The following is a 23273-nucleotide window of genomic DNA, read 5'->3' on the forward strand; positions in this document are numbered from 1 at the left end:
CTTCCTCCTATAGAGCTGAGCTTATGTTAGTAGAGCAGCAACAGCAGATCTTCACCCAGCACAAGACACACACTGGCTTAAGAGGGATGAAGAGCATTAGAGGATTGTCCCTTATGTGGGGGGTGGCAGAGGGCTGCTGCCAGGCAATGCAGCAACTGCACTTGGGGGTGGGCCCAGGGCAGTGCTGGCAGCCCAAAGCGTGCCAGCGCTGGGGCTGATGGCTGCAGACTGAACGGTGGGCGCGGGGCAGAAGCGGAACAGCTGGCACAAAGCTGAGTCCTTCGGTCTGTGGGAACTGAACTGGGAGCTCCAGAGTAGCTCAAGATGGGATTAGCTAAAAGACACTGAAATACATCCCTTCTCAGTGACTGATTCTCCACTGCATTAAAAAAAAAACAAACCAACAGAACCACGACAAAAAATCCAGCCTGCACCCTGCTCTGAACATACATCCTTGTGCATGTGCTCCCAAAAGCACCTTCAGACACCCAGTCACTCTGGAGGAAAATATCAAACTTTTTATTAAAGTGCAGTGAAGCACTTACAGGGTGGCTTTGTCTTTCTGAAGGCCATACAAATACTGGTGAAAGCCTCACAACATCCCTGTGAGGTAGGTTTGTCTTATGTAATTATGTGACAGTTTCATAAATAAAAGGTGATGCTGTTTAAATATTCAGTGCTGATTTGAAGATGGTGACTTGGATTTCCCTGCTTAGGCACGGAATGTGTTGGTTGCTATGATGTGTTCCCAGTACATCTAAGTCAGGATGGCACAGAAACGTAATGGAAACAATCAAGATGTAACTGAAAACCAGCAGTGAAAGGGTTAAAGTGCAGTTCTCACCTGAACACTTACAGTACAGAAAACAGCCCCAGGGACTCCTAAGGCTGTAGGATCTCAGTGGGTCAGATCCTGCCAAATTGAAAAGTGACAATGGTTGTTTGAATGGTCAACTTTGCAGATGACTGTGTGACAAACCAATGGGTCCTCCTGACCTCATGGGACTCTCACCACCACTCACCCACCCTGGCTCAGCAGTTCACACAAGAGGAGAAAGCAGAGAAATCAGGGATCTTGCAGCTTTCCGCTGCCTTCAGGCTTACTGGGAAGGCATCACGCAGGTGTCACTATCCAAAAACAGACAGCAGAAAGGCCATGGAGTCATCTGGGCTGCAGAGCAAGTGACTAGGCCAACACAGAGATATGGGCATCCCTCATGTGCTCCCACATGTCATCTAGGAGGATCTGTTCAAGTTTTTCTCTCAGTCTCCAGGAACTACATCCCTTCCATGTTAAAGTACACCCTGGCTGTATTTCATGCAAATGCTGCAATGCGTTTTCCATGGGCATATCTATTCATGCACAAGGAACTTGGTCTGAACCACTGAGACTCTTCATCAGGGAACATCAAAGCTTATTGCAAATGCTGTCCAGGGTCAGATCTGGGGGTCTCACTTCCTTGAAGAATTCCCAGCTGGTGAGGATGTCTTGGAGAAGGTCATGCTTGTGTGACTCTTTTGGGAGCCTGCTGCCTGGGAGGGTGTTTTTTTTTTGATCACTGGAGTTTTGTTCTTGCTTTTAAATACCTTATTGGGGTCCAGCTTGTTGACAAAGGACTCAGCTTCTTCAGAGAGGAGAGCTGTGTTGATGGTTATGGGTTTATACATGTTAAACCATTGCTGGAAGGCAGGATGTTGGGGAAGGAAGAGGTTAAAATCAAACTGCAATCAGACATTTCCACCCTGTTCCCCCTCACCCCTGAGACCCGATTTTAATCGTACACCACTTATCAGTTTGCAGTTTACAGGACTGCACAGAGTGCCCTGTGATAAGGATACACAGGGCACAGCTACAGCCCTGAACTGCCTTGCATTCCAAAGAGGGAAGAGAAGAACCAGACACAAACCTAACACTACCTTTCCTGCAGTGTAACTCCTATCGGGAGCAAGTCTTGACTTAGACCACAGGAGGTAAAGCAAAGGGAGGGTGTGAAACTAAATCACATTTATTTAGATTCAAAGAAGCAGAAAAGATTAAAAACCCTGGAACTTAAAACTGTGTGTAAGTTAAATCCAAACTAGTTGAACTTCTCAAAGTATAGCCTGCTTCTCCTCACACATACAGTAAGGCAGGTTTTTAACTCTACGTTTGCTTCTCTTCAGCCTGATTTTACATCATGAAGTGACCACAACAAATTATATTATTTGTTCTCAAACACCACCACAATGTTGTGCCCTGCAGTCCTCACCTCTTAGTGTTTTCCATTGACAAAGTCAGGCGTTATGGTATTACAAATCCCACTGAACCAGCAAAGTGTTGAACAAGATAAACAGAAGATCGATACTGAAATGTGGATGGCCATCTACCCATGTACTGCTTAGTGGAAAATATCTTTAATATAGAAGAACTCTAAAGATGATAATGGTTAACATACTAGGAGGATTTTAACTAACAGAGGCTGCAAATGATTAGGGGATAGATGGCTGATTTCACAAAGGTTTGTGAGTATACTGAACATAATGAAAGATTCTAGCAGGAAAGTTACAGAAAGGCAGAATGCAGGCATATGCTAGAGTACCATGTTCACAGCCCTGGCTGGTAAAGTAGAGCACAGCATGGCAGGGGAGACACCAGGAATACCAAGAGCCAAATCCTGTTAGATGGGAAGCTGGCAGTAATTTTAGTGAGCAGTTCTGATGTATGCACCGGGCTGAGGCTGGATGTCATGCTGTAAGACAGCTGTCATGTCTGGGTGGAGTGCAGGACACTGACTGAGACCTGCTACGTCTTCCCAACCTGCACAGACACTGACAAGGCTCCTGTGCTGTGTTTGGTAGTATTTTCGGATCCATTCCACCTTGCACAAGGTGGGAGCAGGGTTAGGGCTCAAGGCCCAGTCAAGCAGAGAGAAATGTCAGGAGCTTCTAGTAGCAGGGTTCTGGCAGAGCAGAACAGCAGTTTTAGTAAGGGGCTAAAATGCCAGTAAGGCTCTGCCTGGAGTTTTCCTACCTTTACTTCTAGGACTGATGTAATTTAAATTGGATCTTTTTGGGGGCATCATTTTTATCAAGGCATCCCTTTATGACTGATAAGAATGCAAAGAAATTAATACTCTTGGCAAAGCTCAAGCTCACAGACTTCCTTGGGCTCCTGACTAACATGTGTCTGGACTTTCTTCTCCACCCAGAGAGCAGCAGACTTGTTTGGTGCTATGCCCAGAAAACTGATCTAGACAGACAGCTTGCCAGCACTCATGGAACTGGAGGCTGGTTAAGAGTCAGGACAGTGCAGAAATAACTGGGGTTCCACCACCTGTTGTTAGAGGTCAAAGACAGACCCCAACTCCAGTGGGAAAAGCGGAGTTAACACACTGTTAGTGAATTCACTGACACCAACGAGTTACTGTTGACATGCTGTAAGGGCAAAACTCTGTCTCACATGGCTCACCAGGGAGGCTCACTTGAACCTTGACAAAAAGTGGGAATATGTTTTTCCAGCCTATACTTACGTGAAATACCGGTGAGAGGGATCCTGCTGTCTTACCTTGGCCTGGGGGCTGACCCCATAGCTGGTGAAGGCGTACTGCCACTGCGGGAGGCCCAGGTGTGTAATGAGAAGGCGGTAGTAGGCTGTGAAGGTTTTGGTGAGGAAATGCCAATACAGAGCTCTGTCCAGGAACCATATCTCTGTGTCTGGGGAGACAACTAGCACAAAAACCCCCAAATTATATTGTGACTCTGCAGTGACAGGTCAAGCCCTAGCCACTGTCAGGTGGGAGACACGACACTTATCAGGAAGGCTTCAGCTTCTGAAACGCAGCATCCCCGACTAACATAGATGGTTAGTCAGAGGCAATGTGGGTTAGACAGAGGATGGGGATGGAGAAGGACTTGGTTCTGCTCCCAGCCTTACTAAAAATACTCATACAATCACCATTATATTAATTTTCCCCACTGTAAAATGGATGCAAAGCCATTCCTTCTAAAACTGGGACTGATGTTCTACCTGGGACATGCTTGAACATCAGTGACTTTGTAGAGCAAGTTCAAAGTACAATTATGGCAAACATTTATCTACCTCACAAAGTAAAAAGCAACTAACTCAATTGTCAGTCATCTGGATTACTGAATAGAGTCCAGAGTCTGGAAGTCAAGGGAGTGTATGCTGCCAACAAAAACACATTCTGTAAAATCTTTCCACAGTGATCAAATATTTCTCTAGTGGTGACATCCTTTAGAGCACAGAAAGAAGTGATTTTACTTGGCAAAGAGAGATGCTGAACATTGTCAATTAAACACAATGCCAGCTCCTTGTGCTGACATCAACACCTGTAAACAACACTCTCCCCCTTGCCTGGGTTACTGACTGCATGTGCTGAAATTGCTAAGACTGGAAGGCAAGAGGACAAGTAAGACGTTTCTGCCTTGGGAGCTGCAGTCACACCCAATGAAAGACACAAGATAACAACCAAAGTCTTTTCTTAAGAACAGGTATATCACAGTTGCACACCCCCACACAGCAAACATACACGTATACACATACACCTGGTGACCTGTGCACGGTGTCAGATGGCAGCTACTACACAGGATATCCACGTATTTCATTAATCCCTGACTGATGGCAGCATTCTGTCTATCTGTCAGAAGAAACAGCTCAGCTCACATCTTTCACTCTCCTGTTCAACCCTTCCTGCCAAGTTTTGACCTGGTTCATAGCTGGAGGCTCTGCATCCATGCACAAGGTAGAAGAACCAGTCTAAGTCTGCCTCAATTAGCTAATGACCTTTTTTACCACCTACCCTTTGCTTCTAGAGAGCATTACACTCTTTGTCATCAAAACGTCATGGAATTGATCCAAGACACACAAGTAACCAGAGAAATATCACTGGCTGAGCTCTAGCCTTCTCATTACTTCAACATGATTGTCTGTACGTCATATATGACTCCCATTTCAGCATGAAAGTATGCTATGCATGAAGAAATCATAAGTTATAACTCAGTTTGAAGCATTAAGGGGGGGGTAAACATTAGCTCCTGCAAAGTCTCTGCAAGGTTTAGCCCCTGGTTTCAGTGGAGGCAGGACATTCTAGTAAACATTTTACAAACTGCAAAGAAGATCAGCAATCTGAGATGTGTGTGGCCTCCAGATGCAACCCACAACAGACAGTTAGCTCTGCTCTTTTCAGTCTTACCTGGCTTAGCGTGCTTATAAACAAGACAAACTTTCCCATTCCCATTGCATGGGTCTAATTCAAAGATAAGACTACGAGAATCAAAGTGTGGCTTCTCTGGTTTATCTCCATTACCTGAAAACAGACAAAAAGCTTCAAGAAACATGTTTGTAACACTGTGACTCAGCTGCATGGAGCCAATCTACTTGATACTTATTGATAAATCAGCTGGCTCCTGAATCTGCCTTGCTGCAGTTGAAGCCCATTAGTCCTGTTCTATTCACCATCTCTTTTGTGCCCTACTTTCTTTTTTGTTAAGCAGGACAGGGAGAACACTTTATTCTTTTCCTCTTGACAGAAGACTGGATAAGAACACTGGTGGGGATCTAACTTCTTCTCAGTGTATCTTACAAGTGAATGAGTGGAGGTCTGAGTGGCTAAATGGAAACATAATTTGGCCCATTTCATTAAAATGGCTAGAAGATCAGGACTGCAGCCAAGCTGGAATATCCAAAAAGAAACTTCAGTCATATTTAGAAGCTACAAGTGCTATAGAGATTCAGAGACAAGGCTGAAATCAAATGGTAGTTTTTAAAGGAGTCAGCATGACACCTGGCTCTGTTCTTCTCACCTTCTTCCAGTCTTGTTAGACTGGAAGAGAAAAGAATGGGGGCTCTGGGGGCTTATTTTGGGGTTGGTTTTTTTTTTGATCTTTTTCTCTACAGACTGCAGGATACCCAGCATTTTTAGACAGTCTGGAAACACATATTTTCCAGTGTCACCTCACATCACACTTAGATGTATTTATCAGAGTTATTCTTCCAATTCCAAAGAGCATATCCATCTCTCTTTTCATTACCAAGACAAAAATCGTTACCTTTTGTTCATTTTACATCATAAGCACAATAAGACTTTAGAAACTGAATTACTGGAGGCAGCCTCAGTTAAAAAATGGAACAGAGAAAAGTCAGAACAGAAGGGCTGCCAGGCTGTTGAAAGAGTATGCAAGCAATACTAGCGACTGGCAGCGTTCCCAGTCCTCATGAGATTCACGGGGTGCAGGTCTACCTCTCAGGGCTGTAGGACACTAATGGGACATAGAGTAGATCTGGCCCAGGAGACAAAGGAACCCCCATCTACTTGGAGTGGCTTTTTGTATTGCTGTATCAATATGCCACATCCTAACACTACCCTAAGAGAACACAAAGGTGAGACACAGCATGCTTTCCTGCCTGTCAGCAGGACCTTACCTTCCTCTTCTGTGTCATCTTCCAGGTCGGAGAGACTTGGTGCGTTAGGCAGCGTGTACATAGGAGAACCCCCAAGGTGACACAGCTTAGAGATACTATTGATCACCATGGAGCCCAGGGGCATTGGGGTGTCTGCAATGAGACCACACACAATAATCACACACAATGTCAGGGAAGCACAAAGTCTTTCTTTCTCATCCACACATCAGCTTAACCTCTTCTAAAACACAGAGGGGGAGAAAAGATGGGTATACCCAGCAGGCCTGGGTACTGTCTATTAAAAATCCTGGCTACCTACAGCCACCTGCTCAAAGCTCCTTTCCCTGCTGCTTTCCTTCCTACCAGAAGTCACCCCACCCCTTCACAGCTTATTGGGCAACTTGGCCTCTTACACCCTACCTAGTTGCTCAGGGTGCACCCCCTTGGTTCCCACTCTAACTCAGGATTTTATCAGTGTGCCAACATGTGGGTGTTCCTGAATGAATGCTTGAGGACTTGTCACATGTCTCTCTTTCTGAAGACTAGTATTGTTACCAGATACCAAGTCAACAAGTACCCTGTTCAGCCATGTGCCACTGCCATAGCACTACTGGATGCTTGCTCAAACAAGACAGTCATTTGAGCTGCCTTGGTCTCTGTGCACTTGTGTGCTGTGAAACAAAACTCTTTAATAGGTCACAACACACTAAATCCCACTTGGAACACAATGGGACTCAGTGAAGGTGCTAGAGCCCTGATGTCAACTGTCTCTGAAATGAAATTTGACTTCCTGAGGAACACCCTGTATTTGACACCCATGTCCTGAAGCAAGCAGTATCCACGACCCAATTTAACAACCTCACTTGAAGGCAGCAAGAGCCAGGATAAGAGTTGCAGAACTCCAGTGCAGAGTGAACCAACGTCCTGTTTCTGTTGAAACAAGGATGGACAGTAAAGCTCAGTCCTGCTCTCACTTCCACCCCTGATTCCAGAAATAACTGCAATGAATGGACTTTAGCTAGTGGAAAGCAGAATCAAGCTCTGACATGTACATCTGTGTTTTAATAGGACAGAGGCATTACCAAAGGGTGAATCCTCCCAATGCTTTATGATAGGATGTGCTAGAGTTGCTACTCTCTACATGAACTACAGAGGGAGCCTAGGTACTAGATTTAAATTACAAACCTAAACCCAAGTGTCAACAGATCACCAGTGCATTACAGAATGGTATTTATGTCATGAAGACTAGTTTGTCTTTTCTGTGGAAGCCACAGATTTTGTCCTGCTGCATCTGGAAGGAACTTCTCATGTGCACTCATGTATTTTTCCTCACCAGGACATCTCTAAAATAGTCTATGATGCCATGCAGAACTGCATTCACTTATTCATTCAGAGGTCAGTTTTCTATAGTCACCAAGAGAGGGACACATGGCCTCACCATCAGTCTTCACACTCCAAGTCATCTGGAAGCCATCTGTCATCAGATAGAAGTTCTTCAAATCCTCTGGCAATACGCAGGAGTTTTTCTGCAAATCACAAGACACCCACAGTATTATGGGGGGGTGGTGGTGCAGAACGTGCCTCAAACTCAAACAGCAGCTGAATATCAGTAGAGAAATATTTGCCACCAAATATTTTGCTCCACTCTAAGATGACTCAGATGGGGTGAAATATCCTGAAATCTTGAGAGAAAACTGCGTATTTCTTGGGTCTGTGCTACTGTATTAGCAACGATGACTGGGGAAAATTTCACAATGAGCAGCCAGTCATCACAAGGTTATTACAGGATTGTTCCCCAACTAAGAACATTTCATTCTGTAACGCTGACAGCCACTCCAAAATCACATACAGAAGAACAATCAGCTATTCATATGCATGGCTTACAAGAGTAAAGTTTTAAGTGAAATAAAACTAAACCTACCTGTTCCACCAAAGCACATAAATAATATTAGCACAAGGACTCTCTTATTCTGAGGGCTTCCAGTTCCAACTAGGTGAGAGAGGCATAGTACTTGCACATACTCAAGCAGGTCTGACATTTCACTTAAGAATATGTGTGCAAACACACACCGAGCCAGTCTCACAAACCTGCTGGTCTGGCTTCATCCCACTGGCCTTCAGTGCTTGGGCTGCTTCATTCTGAGCTGACAGTGAGAGAAACGACTCCAGAGAGGTGGTAAAAGTGCTTCTAAGAACCAGGACCCTCTTCCTACACCTATACTAGTTGTGGCAGGAGCCTTTATTACCCGAGACTCTTCATTTAAACAACAAACATGAGGAAGAACAAAGTTTTAATCCTCCTTACTTAATTGAACTAAGTTTGCATTTAAATTCTTGTCAGACTCAAGACTCCAAAAGAATCAGACCCTAAAACTCAGTAGAGTCTCTGATGATGCAGGACCCACAATCTCTGTATCAGCTTGTCCAGAGGCTGCAACCCCCTCCTTGTGAGAAGGTTTTGCTCATTGCAGTCTGAACCTCCAAGCTGGAACTTGTGATCATTCTCCCCTTCCAGTCCCATGTGCTTTAAATCTCCTCAGGAACAAGACATGAATAAGACCCTTGAGGGTTGAGATTTGTCATTGAACTAGGAGGAGAGACAACTTCTTTAAAGTGTTGATCTGAAACCTGTTTATAATCACAGGACTTCAGGAGCTATATTTTACAGGGAAAATAGACAAAAAATGTGAGATTTGCAACCTGTGTGATAATTCAAGTACTTTTGTGACAAGTTTTCTAGCCTGTCTTTCTTTCATTCAGGCAGTTTCAAAGACATTGCACACTCTTTGTGCAGTGAGTTTGACACTCAAGAAAAGACAAAATTACAAGCATCAGTAACATTTAAAGTAGTGCTGTCCCTCATACAGGCTTACCCTGTCACAGATAAAGATGTTATTCAGGAAGGTATTCATAGCTTGGGCTCAGAGGCCTGGGTGGGTTTTGGAGCAGTCACATAAGATTCCTGAAACAAATGGATGATAACTTCCTTGTTCAGGTATTGAGAGAGCAGATGAGGAAAGGTGCCCTCCTAGATCTGTTGCTTGTGAACGTGAAAGGTCTTATGGGGGAAGTTGAGGTAGGTGGCTGACTTGGCCACAGTGACCATGAAATAATAGAATTGAAAACCTTTGGTGAGAAGAGGAAAACTGCCTCCAAAACCTCAACACCAGACATGGGGAGAACAGATGCACTGCGCTGGGGCAGCCTCACCTCGAATGCTGTGTGTGCAGTTCTGGGTACCACAGTACTAGAGGGACATGGAACTGCTGGGGAGTGTCCAGAGGAGGGCAAGAAGGATGGGGAAGGGTCTGGAGGGAATGTCTTATGAGGAGAGGCTGAAGTCACTTGGTTTGTTCAGCCTGGAGAAGAGGAGGCTGAGGGGAGACCTCATCATGGCCTGTGGCTTCCTGACAAGGGGGAGCAAAGGGGCAGGTGCTGATCTCCTCTTTGGTGACCAGGGATGGAACCCGAGGGAATGGGATGAAGCTGTGACAGGGGAGGTTTAGGCTGGATATTAGGAAGAGGTTCTGTACTGAGAGGGGGTCAGGCACTGGAACAGGCTCCCCAGGGAAGGGGTCACAGCACCAAGCCTGGCTGAGTTCAAGAAGCATCTGGACAATGTGTTCAGTCCCACACTCTGACCTGGCTGCCCTGTGTGGAGCCAGGAGTTGGGCTTGGTGACACTTAGGGGTCTCCTCCAGCTGAGGATACTCTATGATTCTATGATTAATTGGAGAAAGCAGAGCAGTCAGATGTTAATAGCTTTCTAACATTGTGCCTTCCCTATAGCTACTAGAAAATCTAACGTTCAAAGTTTCATAAAATAAAGGAAGAATATTCTGGTAACCACTAGCTAAGGAGGAGAAAGCTGCACTGCAGTTCATGTAGCTCTGCTTCACGTGGGGCATGAATTTGTAACATCTCTAGAGATGCTGATCACATTCCTCCCCATGTCTGCAATTTGGGCATATTCAGTTACCTGCCCTGATGTTGCCTCACTGCAGCCACTCAGCTGGAGCTCCCTGCCAGCTGTGCATCCAGCTGCAACACTGACCTCTGGTCATCAGTGACTGGCATGAGCAAGGAAAGGTGCTGGCCTTCTCCTGTCCGCATCCCTTCCCTCCCCTAGGACCTGTTATCCCTGGTCTCCCTGTCAAAGATCACCTGTGCTGGCTGCCTGGGGAAATTAACTCTGTCCTGTCTGGAATCAGGACAAGGGCTTATTCACAGTCACTTTGAGCTGTTACAGTCCCTGTTCCCTAAACTATGACTATGCTGCACAAGTCCCTCTAGCCCACCCACAACCTTCACTCCTGCATGTTAACTCACTTGCTAAGAATATCCATTTATGCTGACAGACTGATACTGAGGAGTCCCAGATAAGTGTTCTGCAGCTTGTGCCAGGCCCAGGTAAGGAAAATCTTCAGAGGCAACAGGTACTAAAGTAGAGAATCTGATACTGTAGAAACTTTGTTCTGAGAAGAATTTATTGTCCTTTGATAAGAGCCTGTTGATGGCTGAGGCCCTGGTGGTAAGCTCCAGGAGATTACTAAACCACATGGACATATCTGAAGTTCTTCAAATGCCTTTAACAAACACACCTTCTTCTGTGGGCTCTTCTCAGTCCTAAATATTTATGATTTCATCCTGTGCTTTCACCACTTCCAATTTCAAACTGTAACTGTAAACACAGTGACTGGGTTTAAAGCTATGAAGAAAGAAAATATGTCAGACATGCTACAAAGGCTCAGATGAGTACAAATGTTTACACAACACTTTCACTCCACCTCAACCCCCCCTCCATTTAAACTAATCTACCCCAGAAGTAAAAATACATATGGGAACCGCTCTCTTGACTTCAGTGGGTGTTCTTAGAAGCAGGAGAACCATATCCACTGGGATGACAAAATGTAGTATTCTACAATTTCCACCACAGCATCCAGTTAAATACCAGCACAAACCAGGTACAGCCCAATTTAAGATGTGTACCTGATTAAGACTGGTTAGATCCTTGGCTCTAAATCCTCATTTTCTGCATGGGAAGATCAGCATGTGCATGTTTCTTCAAATGGTGGCCCTAGGATTCACCTCATCACATCCCTTTGCATGACTTTCCCAACGATGGTGCAAAATGCTGTGTCAGAGAAAAGCTTCACTAGTACCCGTATCTCCCATACACGGGAAAGGATCGACTAATCTCTCTTAGCCACATCATCCTGTGACTTCAAAACAGTGGTCTTTTGACAGCAGTCAGAGAAACAAGCCACTAGTACATACTAAAAATGGCTTCTCAAGCCCTGTACTTTTCCTGCTCAATTGGTAGTTGCCAGTGTTGTGATCTCCAGCCTCATAAAATACAACGTGCCTAATAATGTGCCAGAAGTGGCTTAAACACAGCCTTGGCAAGCAGCTGTTTTCACTCCAGTCATCTGGTTACACTCATCAGCTCATAAAACAAAATATCCCAAGTGCCCAGTATGGTGTCTGAGGTCTATTTCCTTTGTTCATTGCCCATAATATCCCTGGTCACCCAAGAAACCATAATCCATTGAGGAAAGAGGAGAATACTAGAACCAGGACAGCCTTGATGCCAAGACCTGATCAGCACTGGATGCAGAGCTAAAACACTGACATAGGGGAATTTACTTTAAAGTGCTGCTGTAACCATGCCTGCCATGCAAATGTACTAAAGCAATGGACAGCAGTCACAGGATCATAGACTGGTTTGGGCTTAAAGAGACCTTAAAGATCATCCAGTCCCAACCCCCCTGCCATGCACAGGGAGATACCCCACTCACTCAAGCTGCCCACAGCCCCATCCAACCTTGCCTTGAATACTGCCAGGGAGGGGGCAGCCACAGCTTCTCTGCTCTAGTGTCCAACCACCCTCACTATAAATAATTTCTTCCAAATATCTAATCTAAATCTTTCCTACTTCAGCTTAAGGTCATCACCCCTTGCCCTATCACTTCATGTCCTTGTAACCAGTCTTTCTCCAGCTTTCCTCTAGCCCCTTTAGGTACTGGAAGGCTGCTGTAAGGTCTCCCCACAGCTTTCTATTCTCCTGCCTGAACAAGCCCAACTCCTTCAGCCTGTCTTCACAGGAGAGATGCTCCTGCCATCTGATCATCTTTGTGGCTCTCCTCTGGACTCATTCCAACAGCTCTGTGTCTTTCTTGTATTGGGGACTCCAGAGCTGGACACAGCACAGCAGGTGGGGTCTCGGGAGCAGAGCAGAGGGGAAGAATCATCTCCCTTGACCTGCTGATGACACAGCTCTGGATGTAGCCCAGGACACAGTTAGCTTTGTGAGCTGCAACTGCACATTGCCAGCTCATGTTGAACTTTACATCAATTAGCACTCCCAAGTCCTTCTTCTCAGGGCTGCTCTCAATTCGTTCTCTACTCATCCAGCAGTTGTGCTGACCCATGCGCAGGACCTTGCATTGCCCTTGTTGAACTTCATGAGCTAGAGGGACAGGATTCTGTCCCAAGAGGCCTTTGCATAGGCCCACGTCTGACGACTGGACCGATGGGCTAAGACCAGCGGGATGAAGTTTAACAAGGCCAAGTGTAGAGTGCTGCGCATGGGACATAACAACCCCCTGCAGTGCTACAGGCTTGGGGGACACTGGCTGGAGAGCTGTCAGGCAGAGAAGGACCTGGGGGTGCTGGGTGACTGCAGGATGAATGTGAGCCAGCAGTGTGCCCAGGTGGCCGAGAAGGCCAATGGCATCCTGGCTTGTATCACAAACAGCATGGCCAGTAGGGGTGGGGAGGTGATTGTGCCCCTGTACTTGGCATTGGTGAGGCTGCACCTCGAGTGCTGTGTCCAGTTCTGGGCTCCTCACCATAAGAAGGACATTGAGGTCCTGGAGCGAGCCCAGAGAAGGGCAACCAGGCTGGAGAAGGGGCTGGAGGGCAAATCCCATGAGAAGCAGCTGAGGGAGCTGGGGATGTTTAGCCTGGAGAAGAGATGGCTGAGGGGAGATCTTATTACTGCCTACAGCTACCTGAAGGGAGGTTGTAGAGAGGTGGGCGATGGTCTCTTCATCCAGGTGACAGGATACAGGACAAGGGGAAATGGCATGAAGCTGTGCCAGGGCAGATTAGATGTTAGAAAAAATATTTTGACTGAAAGAGTTGTTGGGGCCTGGAACAGGCTGCCCAGGGAGGAGGTTGAGTCATCACGCCTGGATGTGTTTAAAAAAAAAGGTAGATGAGGCACTTAGGGATCTGGTTTAGCATAGGACAAGAATTGTTGGACTTGATGATCTTTTCCAACCTTGTGAGTCTGTGATCCCTTCCCTCCAGCACGTTGACTGCACCACACAGTGTGGTGTTGTCAGCAACTTGCCAAGGGTGTGCTCATTCTCCCTGTCTGTGTCCCAATACCCACCCATGAGGAACACCACTTGTCACTGGACTCCAACTGGACATCAAGCCACTGACTGCAGCTCTCTGAGTGCGACTGTCCTGCCAATTCCTTTCACAGCAACTGGTCCTTCCATCAAATCCAGATCTCCAATTTAGAGACAAGGAAGCCATGCAGGTCAATGTCAAATGCTTTACAAAAGCCCAGGCAGATTACATCAGCTATTCTTTCCTTATCTACCAATGTTGTATCCCCATTGTAGAAGGCCAACCATGATTTGCCTTTAGTGTTGGTCGTCAAAGCGTATCACTTTAGAGAGACTGCTCTAAAAACTGAGTCATTTTATCCAACTTATGGGGAGAGAAGGAAGGGATTTATGTCAGTTTTCAAGGCTTCCACAGAGCACATCAGCAGACACCTTTCTCTCTGCCTAATGTCATGCTGTTTCATGAATGGTTTACCCTAGTTGCCAGATTATGGATGTTAGCATATGTAAGATACTGGGACATTCTTGTCGCATTTTCATAAGTGTGACCTGGTGTGGACTCACAGGAGATTGCTTTGGCTGGACTTTCTACCCCAAAAGGCATGGTGCTGGGATAGACCTGCCCCTCACAGGAGAGAACAGGATTTAGCAATTGTCTTGAGTATGGTGTTGTGTGGCAGTTTTTAAAATCAGCATATTTTAAGGTCCCACAAGAGGGGAACAGCATGTCAGAAAGACCATTCACCTTCCAAAAGTCCTCCAGCCTCTCCTCTGATCTCCTCCTCCTCCTCCCCTGATATGCAGCTCAAAAAATGTACCTTTCCTCATGCACTGGTTCTGCTGGATCCACTTCACCTCTCCTATGGTCAGGGCCACAAGGCAGGTTTGAGAAGGGGAGACACCTGTGCCATCAGGGGTTTGCCTACTGCTGAGGGAGGACATTAAAAGGAGCATGGGAAGACGGTCCCTTGTGGATGTGCATGCCTGCATGGATACTTTTGAGTCAAAAGGAGAGATGACAGAAGCAATGAGGAAGACTTCTAGCCAGAAACCACCACCATAGTTCCCCACAGAGATTTATGAGCAGAGTTTCTAAGCTGTCTGGCATTCTAAGACAGTCCACAACAGGAAACTTGAGGGGTTTGTTAGGGTTTTATACAGAAAAATAAATCTTGGTAGACATAGTGCATAAGGAGAAACAACAAATTTCCCATGTAGAGCTGTAGAATACCAATGGTCCAGCAACATGATGGGCAGGGATTGCTTACAGCCAGCCAGGAGCAGCTTAGACACTGCTAACAAGCAGGTTGGAGGAACCAAAATGAGCCCTGTTGATTTGCTTGGCCCACTCTGATGCTGAGCTCTGGGGGTCCCAAATCCCCCCCCCCAAATGCCTTTTTGCATAACAGAATATTTTTTGAAAGCCAAAACACCAATGTGAGTGACTTTTATCTCCTCTAGTTGAGGCAAAAAGAAAATATGGCTTGGACACTGTCATTGCAGACACCAGAGTGCCTCTTAGCAATATTCTAGTATAACACATTTAAAAACTGCACGTGGAGGGGAGCAGAGCAGTTGCCAGCAAGCCTAATTTTAGGAGTGGGAAGAGGTTTGTCTGCTGATAGACAGTTAACAGCACTGGTGTTCTAGTGATGTGGTAGCTCTGTCCCTACTCTTCCTTCTACTGCCTGTCACACTTTCTTGGGGAAAAGATAACATCTTGGCAGGTCTAAGTATCAGGAAAGGTGAAAGTTTTGGGGAAGAAATGCTACTCATGTAGCATTGACCCTTGACAATCACATACCTTAAATATTTTTACGTGCTGATTTCCAAAAAAAAAAACCTCAGGTTTGACTTCAGGTTTGATTTCCTAAAGTGTAAGACTTGACTTAACTGCTTTTACTGCTTCTGCAGTAAAGCCCTGTAAAAGGCCTCTTCTGCTCTCCTATTTACTGTCATGAAGCTCAGCTTCCCCTGCAAAGCCTCATGGCAGCTAATGGACACTCAATAAACTGATCTAAGATTTTACAACTTCCATTGTAGTATCCAGTTAAAAACATACCAGGCATGGCCCAATTTAACAAACATGACTGAAGGATTAAAGAAAAAGCATATTACCAGCATTAATAGAAGATAATTTTAACCATTCATAATTTTAAAAGGGTTGATTTTAAGATTTTGTGAATACCAGATTTTCTTCCAGAAGAAATACCTTTCCATTGCAAAATTGAAATAGGCCAGGAAAAATTACTTCTAGGAAAAAAATGTACCAAAAAAAAATTTAAATCTTAGGACCTTTTATTTGTGAGTTTCAATAAAAATAGTTTTTGTTGGGAATAAGAATATAATTTTGGATAGTTTGACCGTTTTTCCTTACATCACACAAAAATCCCTGCAAATACATTCATAACCAAAGACGTGGAGGGGCGCTAAAAATGCAAACGTCTGTGACAAGGTCTTGGTAAAAATCTCAACTGTGGTGAAGTGATTACACGTGCAAGTATTGCCATCTAGTGGCTACGAAAAAAATACCACAAAACAGTGATAAGTGTGTATTGGGTACACATAAACTTGGATTCAAATTCAAGTAGGATGAGATTCAGGAAAACTGACATATAAGTTCATCATGGAAGGGCCTTCTGAGGTGCTGAGTGCTTTGCACTTACTGATCACTGCAGGACATACTGCAGTTGTGTGGACTGTGTTAGACTTCACCTCCCACAAACTCAAAAAAAAAATAAAATAAAGCCACTATCTTTCAATTCAAGAAGGGAGATTTGAGGTTTTGTCAATGCAACTGGGACCAAAAGCAAAGAGGGAGATGATAGGAAAGCCCTTCACTACATCTTAAGTCTATCTCCTTAATTTTCACCATTTACTTCCACCATTGCTGGGTGGGGCAGCGTGGGGAGAGGAGGAGGACAGGGAAGCTTAGGTTTTGTTTTGACATCTTTGGAGGGAAGTGCTTTGGCTGTGTATGGCATTTCAAATTTTGAATCAAACCCAATTCAGTTCCAAGGAGAAGCAGCACCTGAAAACAAGGGTAATAGCCCATTCAGGAGGAGAAGTCCCCTCAACTGAACAGAGTGAGCAAATGCCACCCTGCTGCTCCCAGACATGAGCTGGTTCACAGTCAAGATGCCTAAGACTTTCCAGCCCAGTTAATCTGACACCTGAACAACAGCTACAGGACATCAGGAATCAGGTCACATGAACCTGAAAAACCAGACATTTCTGCCTGACCAGAGTTGCTGGCTACTGTACAGGTTTCAGTAAATAATAGAAGTTGATACCACATACATTGTGACCTAGATTTATAAATTCTTGATAAATATCTGTAGTCAGGATAGGGCGTTACTAAAATTACTGCAAGTTTTTTTCCCACTGTTTTGGAAAAGCTGTGAACAGCAAGGTGTTATTAAAGGGGAAGTAATTTTACATAGTGGTAAGAAGCACAGTCTCTGGGAGCATGTGTTAGGGCACAGACAGGATTGGGGCAGAGATTCACTCAACCTCATCCCCTGCCATGGCCCTTTCTAAAGTCAGTTTCTACTGCACCTTCCCTAGATATGAATGACACCTAGAAAGCAGTTACTTCCCTGTGGTCATGGGATTGATAAACACATCCATATTCAAAAGTGGGACAAGAGTGCCATCTCTGCCCATCACAGTCACATGACAGTATTTAGGAGCCCTCTGGTCACCCAATCTGGATTTGGTTGAGGTCATCTAATGTGGAGTCAAGGTAGCATATGCTCTTCTCAGTTTTTTGGAAGAAGCAATGGGACATGCCTTGGCCCAAAGACAGGGTTGGTTAGTCAAACAGGAGGTAGAAGGAAGGGTGATGAGAAATGGAAATGAATAGCTGAGACTGAAAAGAGAAATAGATAACTGGAATGACCTGCGCTGCTCAGTGTTATTTTCCAGCTTGAGGCCTTTAACTTTAATGGCCAGTGTCTCAGGGAGCTGGAAAATGGTTTCAGACCTAAGTCAGAACAATGTTTGTTCTCTACTGAGTCACCACTGTTGCTGCCTATTACAATTACCTGTTTTCTTAGAGTTGTCATTCTGAATAAAACCACCTGCATGAAGTTCCTCTAAAAGATCAGGTACATGTGATAGCTTAGGTTCCATGGTGCATCAAACATGGTAATAGGCTGTCTCACAAACACACAGAAGGCAGCCACTGCATTTGACATTCTCTGTGGGCTGCTGCACGTTCAGAGTGACCTCACTGCAGTATTATCATGAAAATACTCACTTGTTCCCATGTAACGATTGTGTGGTGTTCAGCTGGCTCCTTTTCCACAAACACCACCTCAGTGACTCCTGGAGAAGTCTCTGAAAGGAAAGAGAGAGGTGGATTTGCAGCACGGGTGGCACTGTGAGCCAGGCAGTTCTGCAAGTTAACCTGGCAGACAGCAGGGGAAAAGGCATTAATGACTCAAGCACTGTGCTGGGGCCTGAGCAGTCGCTTTCTGCCTCGTGTGAAACGGCACTCAGCATGTCTCGGCACGAGGATGCCTAGTGCTGCCCAGGATGCCAGCCTTTGGTGCTTTTTATAACCCATATACACAGATATCTTGTATTCAGTGGGTGATCTTTGGCAGAGTGTTCATGGAAAAATCAACCATGGTTTCTTTTCTTTGCAAGCATGACTTGTGGTTTCAGTTGGGATGTACAGTCTCAGCTTGACACAAGGTGTTGTGCAGGGTTGCTGTGAATTCACAGAATCATAGGATGGTCTGGGTTGGAAGGGACCCCAAGGATCACAGAGTTCCAACCCCCCTGCCACAGGCAGGGACACCAACCTCCAGGCCTGGATCTACAGGGCCCCATCCAACCTGGCCTTGAACACCTCCAAGGACGGGGAATCCCCCACCTCTCTGGGCAGCCCCTTCCAGCCCCTCACCACTCTCCCTGTAAAGAACTTCCCCCTCATATCCAACCTAAACCTCCCCTCCTTCAGCTTCAATCCATCCCCCTTGTCCTGCCACTCTCTGCCCTTTTAAAAAGCTGATGCCCCTCCTGTTTCTCTGCTACCTTCAGGGACTGGAAGGCTGCAATGAGGTCCCCCCACAGCCTTCTCTTCTCCAGGCTGAACAAGCCCAGCTCCCTCAGCCTCTCTTTGTAGGGGAGGTGCTCCAGCTCTCTGAGCATCTTCGTGGCCTCTGAACCCTCTCCACAGTGCCACATCTTTCCTGTAATAGGGGCCCCAGCTCTGGACACAGGACTCCAGCTGGGGCCTCATGAGGCCTAACAACCTTCAGACAGCCATAATGCACAAAGCCAGGCACACGTCAGTGCTGGATTCAGAGGGTCTGAACAGATGCAAAATCTGACCCTGCTGAAGGGACCTGCATGAGTAAACACCAATTCTCTGGAATCCCAGCTGGACACATGCAACTTACTATTGCACTTACTTTTTTTAGAATGTTTTAATTAATCTACAGCTAATTGAACTAGTTCCCACTCACTTAATTCACTTTGGATCAGGTTCAGAAAGACTGCTAACTTCTTGTGGGAATTGCAAGCCCAGCACAGGGCCATGAACTAGAAGTGATCACTATGCAAGGCTTATCAAGACCAGCTCTACTGTGATAGTACAGGGCTCCCCAAGCAGTCACACGTACTCTAATTGCTTTCTGGTAAAACACACACAGTGCACTAGACAGGAAAGGCAAGCACTAGAGAGCTTTGGTTTGCTTTTTATCTCCAGCACCGAGCTTTTGTTTCTAGCAGTGGCATTGCCCTTGTCTGTTCTGCTGCTGCTGCTGGAAGAGCACCACTCAGCTTCAGGAAGTCTAAACTGGGCTTCAATTGGAAGCTACATTGTCAGATAATTTAAAACACAAAACAAGAGCACCAGAAAACCAAACTTCAAGTTAAAGTAGGTCACCTACATAATCTACTGTGGGACCCCAACATAGAGAAGACTGGTATTTTACCAATTTTCACTTCAAATAGGTAGATGCAAGGGTAGGGGGGGAAGGTAATCTGTCTCTTGCTCAAATATAAGTTGTCTATATGTATTCTGCTTCTAACGAAGTGTGTGGAGTCAAGATCTAACTGGTCTTTTCCACCTAAGCTATAAAAGCCTTATGACAGTTAAGAGATTATAATAACAGAATAATTGTTATTTCTGTGATCAAAGAAAACAGCAGGGATGTTTAATTCATCATGCACAATGGCTCAACTGGGATGATGGAAGATTAAATATTGTATCAGTCAAAGAAGATGCCTAGGAAGGAGAGAACTGCAACTTCTGAAGAGGTCTGAACCAAATCCAAGATCAAAAGAAAGTCTGCCTTAAGAGCCTGAATGATATACTAAAAATATCTGGTGAGTAAACTGAAGACCACATTTAACAGATGTGCATAGGTATGGATGGATGCTCCACTAAATACCAGTGAGGAACAGAAAAACTCTACTGTGGTTGCTTCTCCTTCCAGGTGAAAGAAATAAAGAAGTCACCTAGGTTAGACAAAAGATAAAGTTTAATTAGTTCAGGAGACTCCTCCCTAGTAACTATTCTGAATCAAGATCACAGTACTTTTTGTCCTGTTTTTAGGACATCTCATCTGGAAGCTTCCACAAATGCTGTATAGTATGCTCATGTAACGGTGGGAGACACAACAGCAGCAGGGAATCCTTGTGGTACTGCCTGTGGTACTGCCTGTGCCACCTCTAAGTTGGATAAGCTCTCGGCATCCCTTTTAAAATGTCTGAATAGTTTCATTCTTACCTAATAAAGGTAAATAGTGAAACAGGGTCCTGATCTGGGCAGTCCAGAACAGCTAACACCTCCCATTTAAGATGCAGTTGTGAGCAACTAACCCTTCTGGAATTTGCTGTGAGTGACAGATCTTCAACAAAATGTATCACACTGGAATGGGAAAGATTCCTCTCCTTTTTTTTTTTCTCAAATTATAACCTCCTTGTAAGAAATCTCCAGCATTGTAGGGACTTCCAAAGAGGCTACAAGATAAAAGAATCCAACAAAACATCACTTTCCCCCCAAACCTCAAATGCAGAGTTTCTTTAAAGGAAGGTTTTTGAAATGGTGACGTGAATATTCCTTCATTAAGTTACTGGAAAATTGGACCTCAAGCTCACATATGCTGTACATGCAAAATTTTCTTGCTTAAAAGGAGTATGTTGAGTTTCATTACATGATCATTTCTACCTCCTGAAAGAAATGTTTCACAAACTCAACCAAGTTAAAAGCCTATTACTGCTGTTATGTTACGGGAGGCAGAGAAGTATCTGCTGATAGCTTCATGAGACTTTCCAAAAGAAGATTCAAATTCTAGTGCTGCAAACTGCCAAGAAAGACATCTTTCTGAATAAGATAGCCTTTGTTATGTGAAAGAAACAGTCACTGAACAGATTGGTAGTGTTTCCCAATTAGTTCAGCAATTCTAATTAACATGGTGGCACAATTTACATACTCTGGACTATTTCATGGAGAAAAAAAAAGTGTGAAATTTCCAGAAAGAGTGGACAGACAAAGAAGAAAACATCCTAGCAAGGGACTGGGGTGTGCATTGCTGTATTGCAGAATGCAAGCTGTCAGGGATACAGACAGAGAAACAAAAAAAAAAACCCTAACACAAACCAGGAAACACCTTCCATGTGAAACAGGTGCTACAGAGCTTTCAGAGCCAAACCTGCACTGCCATGTCTTGATGGTGTAAATAACACACCTACCCTAAGCAGTTTATATGGCAACATTACTTTTGGACATAGTGGACATCATGCAGATCTCCTACATCTGAGCTGGGTGGTGAAAATGTGGACAAGGCCAGCAACTTTTTAGGAAGAGCTGCTTCAAAGAAGCATTTGCCATGACACTTGATACACTGTTTTGCCTTTTTAATGCTCTCACAGAGTGCAAGGATAACGTCATCCTTATCTCACAGCTAGAGAATGGAAAACAAACCCAAACTAACAACCAACCAAATAAAAAAACAAACCCAAGAAGTGTTGTAAGTCAGTAAACCACATTGAGCTCAAGGATGAACCCCCTGTCCTCACTGCATCCCACAACAAGAATATTGCCCTGATCTTTTAATCTTGTCTGTCTGAGCCGCTGTCTAAAAACCATGTGCAATAAGGAATTCACTTAGGTCACCAAATGAAACTTGCTGTCCTGCAATACAGCAGCTGGATGAGGTAATCACAGCAGTCATGTCTGGCTTTACAATTCATAGGAAGAAGTTCTGGATCTGCCATTTGTAATGTTGTCATCTGTAAGGCTTGGGAGTGATGTACAGCTTTCTAGCCATGCAAATACGACACTTCCATGCCCTGAGCTGCTGCCAGACACAAGGTCTGCTGCAAAAATCCTTCACACATGCAAATACCTTCATCCATTCTCGTGATTCTATGTCCATGAGTAAAGCTTGGTCTGGGAAGCCTTGCTTTTAGATGTTGAATGCTTTGTGCTCCTGCTGAACTTCAAAGGGAAACTGCAGGGATGCAAGAAGGCTCAAGATCTGAGCAAGCAACGGTGCTGGCAAGCAGGGCACGCTGTGGAAAAAGTCCCGGGGTCGAGGAATAAGCTGCTGGGTGACTATTTATGGGGAGCTGATCCTGAGCAGATTCACAGATTAGTCTTCTGCCAGAACCCGGCACCACACCGAACTCCTTCCGCCGGGCACGCTACCTGCCGACCCGGAGCGACAACAGAGGCTGAAAATTATGCACGATTCCGAATAAAGCCCCAGTTCCTTGAGCTGCTTTTGGAAAGTGTCGGGCTCTCCAGTGGAGACATTCCGGGTTCCGGCCATCGTTTCAAGCGCCAGAAACTGGGCCCTTGGGTTGGGGCTCGCTCTGTGCGTGCAGCAGCGGCGCGGGTGCGCGATTCCGGAGGAGGGACCCTGCCAGAACGCACAGGCACCCTGCGACGGGGCCTCGAGCGGCAGCGCCACAGGCCTCGCAGCCCGCGGCTGCCGGCCCTTCTCGGCCACAGGGTTGGCACGGGAGGGCCTTGCCCCGCCAGGCCCGGCCCGGCCCCACCGCCGCTGACAGCGCCTCGGGGCGAGGCCGGCGAGGCCCGGCTGCCTCAGGGCCGCGCCGGGATCCCGCCCTGAGCGCTGAGGGATGTGCCCATTCCCGCCCCCGGGCGGTTTCCATGACAACCGAGCGACCGCACCCTTTCCCTTCCCCCCCCCCATCTTCCCCGTCCCGGTGCCGCCGGCCCACCCCAGGCCCGAGGGGCTGTCCCGCACCGCCGCTCACCCAGGATCCGTGTGACCCCCAGGGTGAGCTTGTCCAAATAGGGCTTGATGCTGGCGGAGGGCTTCTCCTCCATCCTCCGCAGACCCCTGCCCCGCTCCCCTCACCGTCAACACCCCGGTACGCAGGCGAGACCCAAGGGGGCGTGTGTATGTGTGTGTCTGTGTGCGCGGCGGGGGCAGGGGGACGGGAAACCATGACCCTTTTTGTCCTTCCTCCTATCCTGTAGCCGAGGCTGGGCCGCGAGGTTCGCTGGGAGTGGTAGTTCTTCC

At 45.9% G+C, this 23273-nt stretch overlaps 1 protein-coding gene across 2 annotated transcripts; it reads right to left on the reverse strand.

The window, feature by feature from the left end:
• Nucleotides 1-496: 496 nt before the first annotated feature.
• TPGS2 (tubulin polyglutamylase complex subunit 2) lies at nt 497-23078 on the reverse strand. 2 transcript variants are annotated; one of them, XM_084278975.1, is made up of 7 exons: nt 23005-23078; nt 18023-18102; nt 7839-7926; nt 6422-6553; nt 5193-5306; nt 3545-3705; nt 497-1680 (listed from the first exon to the last, which is right to left on the reverse strand). In XM_084278975.1, exons 1-7 carry the CDS (start codon nt 23075-23077, stop codon nt 1453-1455), a joined length of 876 nt encoding a protein of 291 aa, XP_084135101.1. In that variant the 5' UTR covers nt 23078; the 3' UTR covers nt 497-1452. The 2 variants fall into 2 exon arrangements, with proteins under 2 accessions (XP_084135101.1, XP_084135102.1); XM_084278976.1 differs by lacking the exon at nt 23005-23078 and adding an exon at nt 22128-22210.
• Nucleotides 23079-23273: the final 195 nt, after the last annotated feature.

This window comes from Gallinula chloropus (assembly GCF_964237585.1).
Source record: "Gallinula chloropus genome assembly, chromosome: Z".
NCBI lineage: Eukaryota > Metazoa > Chordata > Aves > Gruiformes > Rallidae > Gallinula > Gallinula chloropus.

Bases quoted from the DNA above. Each gene is read 5' to 3' on its own strand.
- TPGS2 (XM_084278975.1), bottom strand. From the start codon at position 23,077: ATGGAGGAGAAGCCCTCCGCCAGCATCAAGCCCTATTTGGACAAGCTC. The intron at 7,927-18,022 runs GTGAGTATTTTC...TGTGATTTGCAG, and splicing joins CAATCGTTACATGGGAACAA to AAAAACTCCTGCGTATTGCC. The intron at 5,307-6,421 runs GTAAGGTCCTGC...GTCTGTTTTCAG, and splicing joins AGATGACACAGAAGAGGAAG to GTAATGGAGATAAACCAGAG.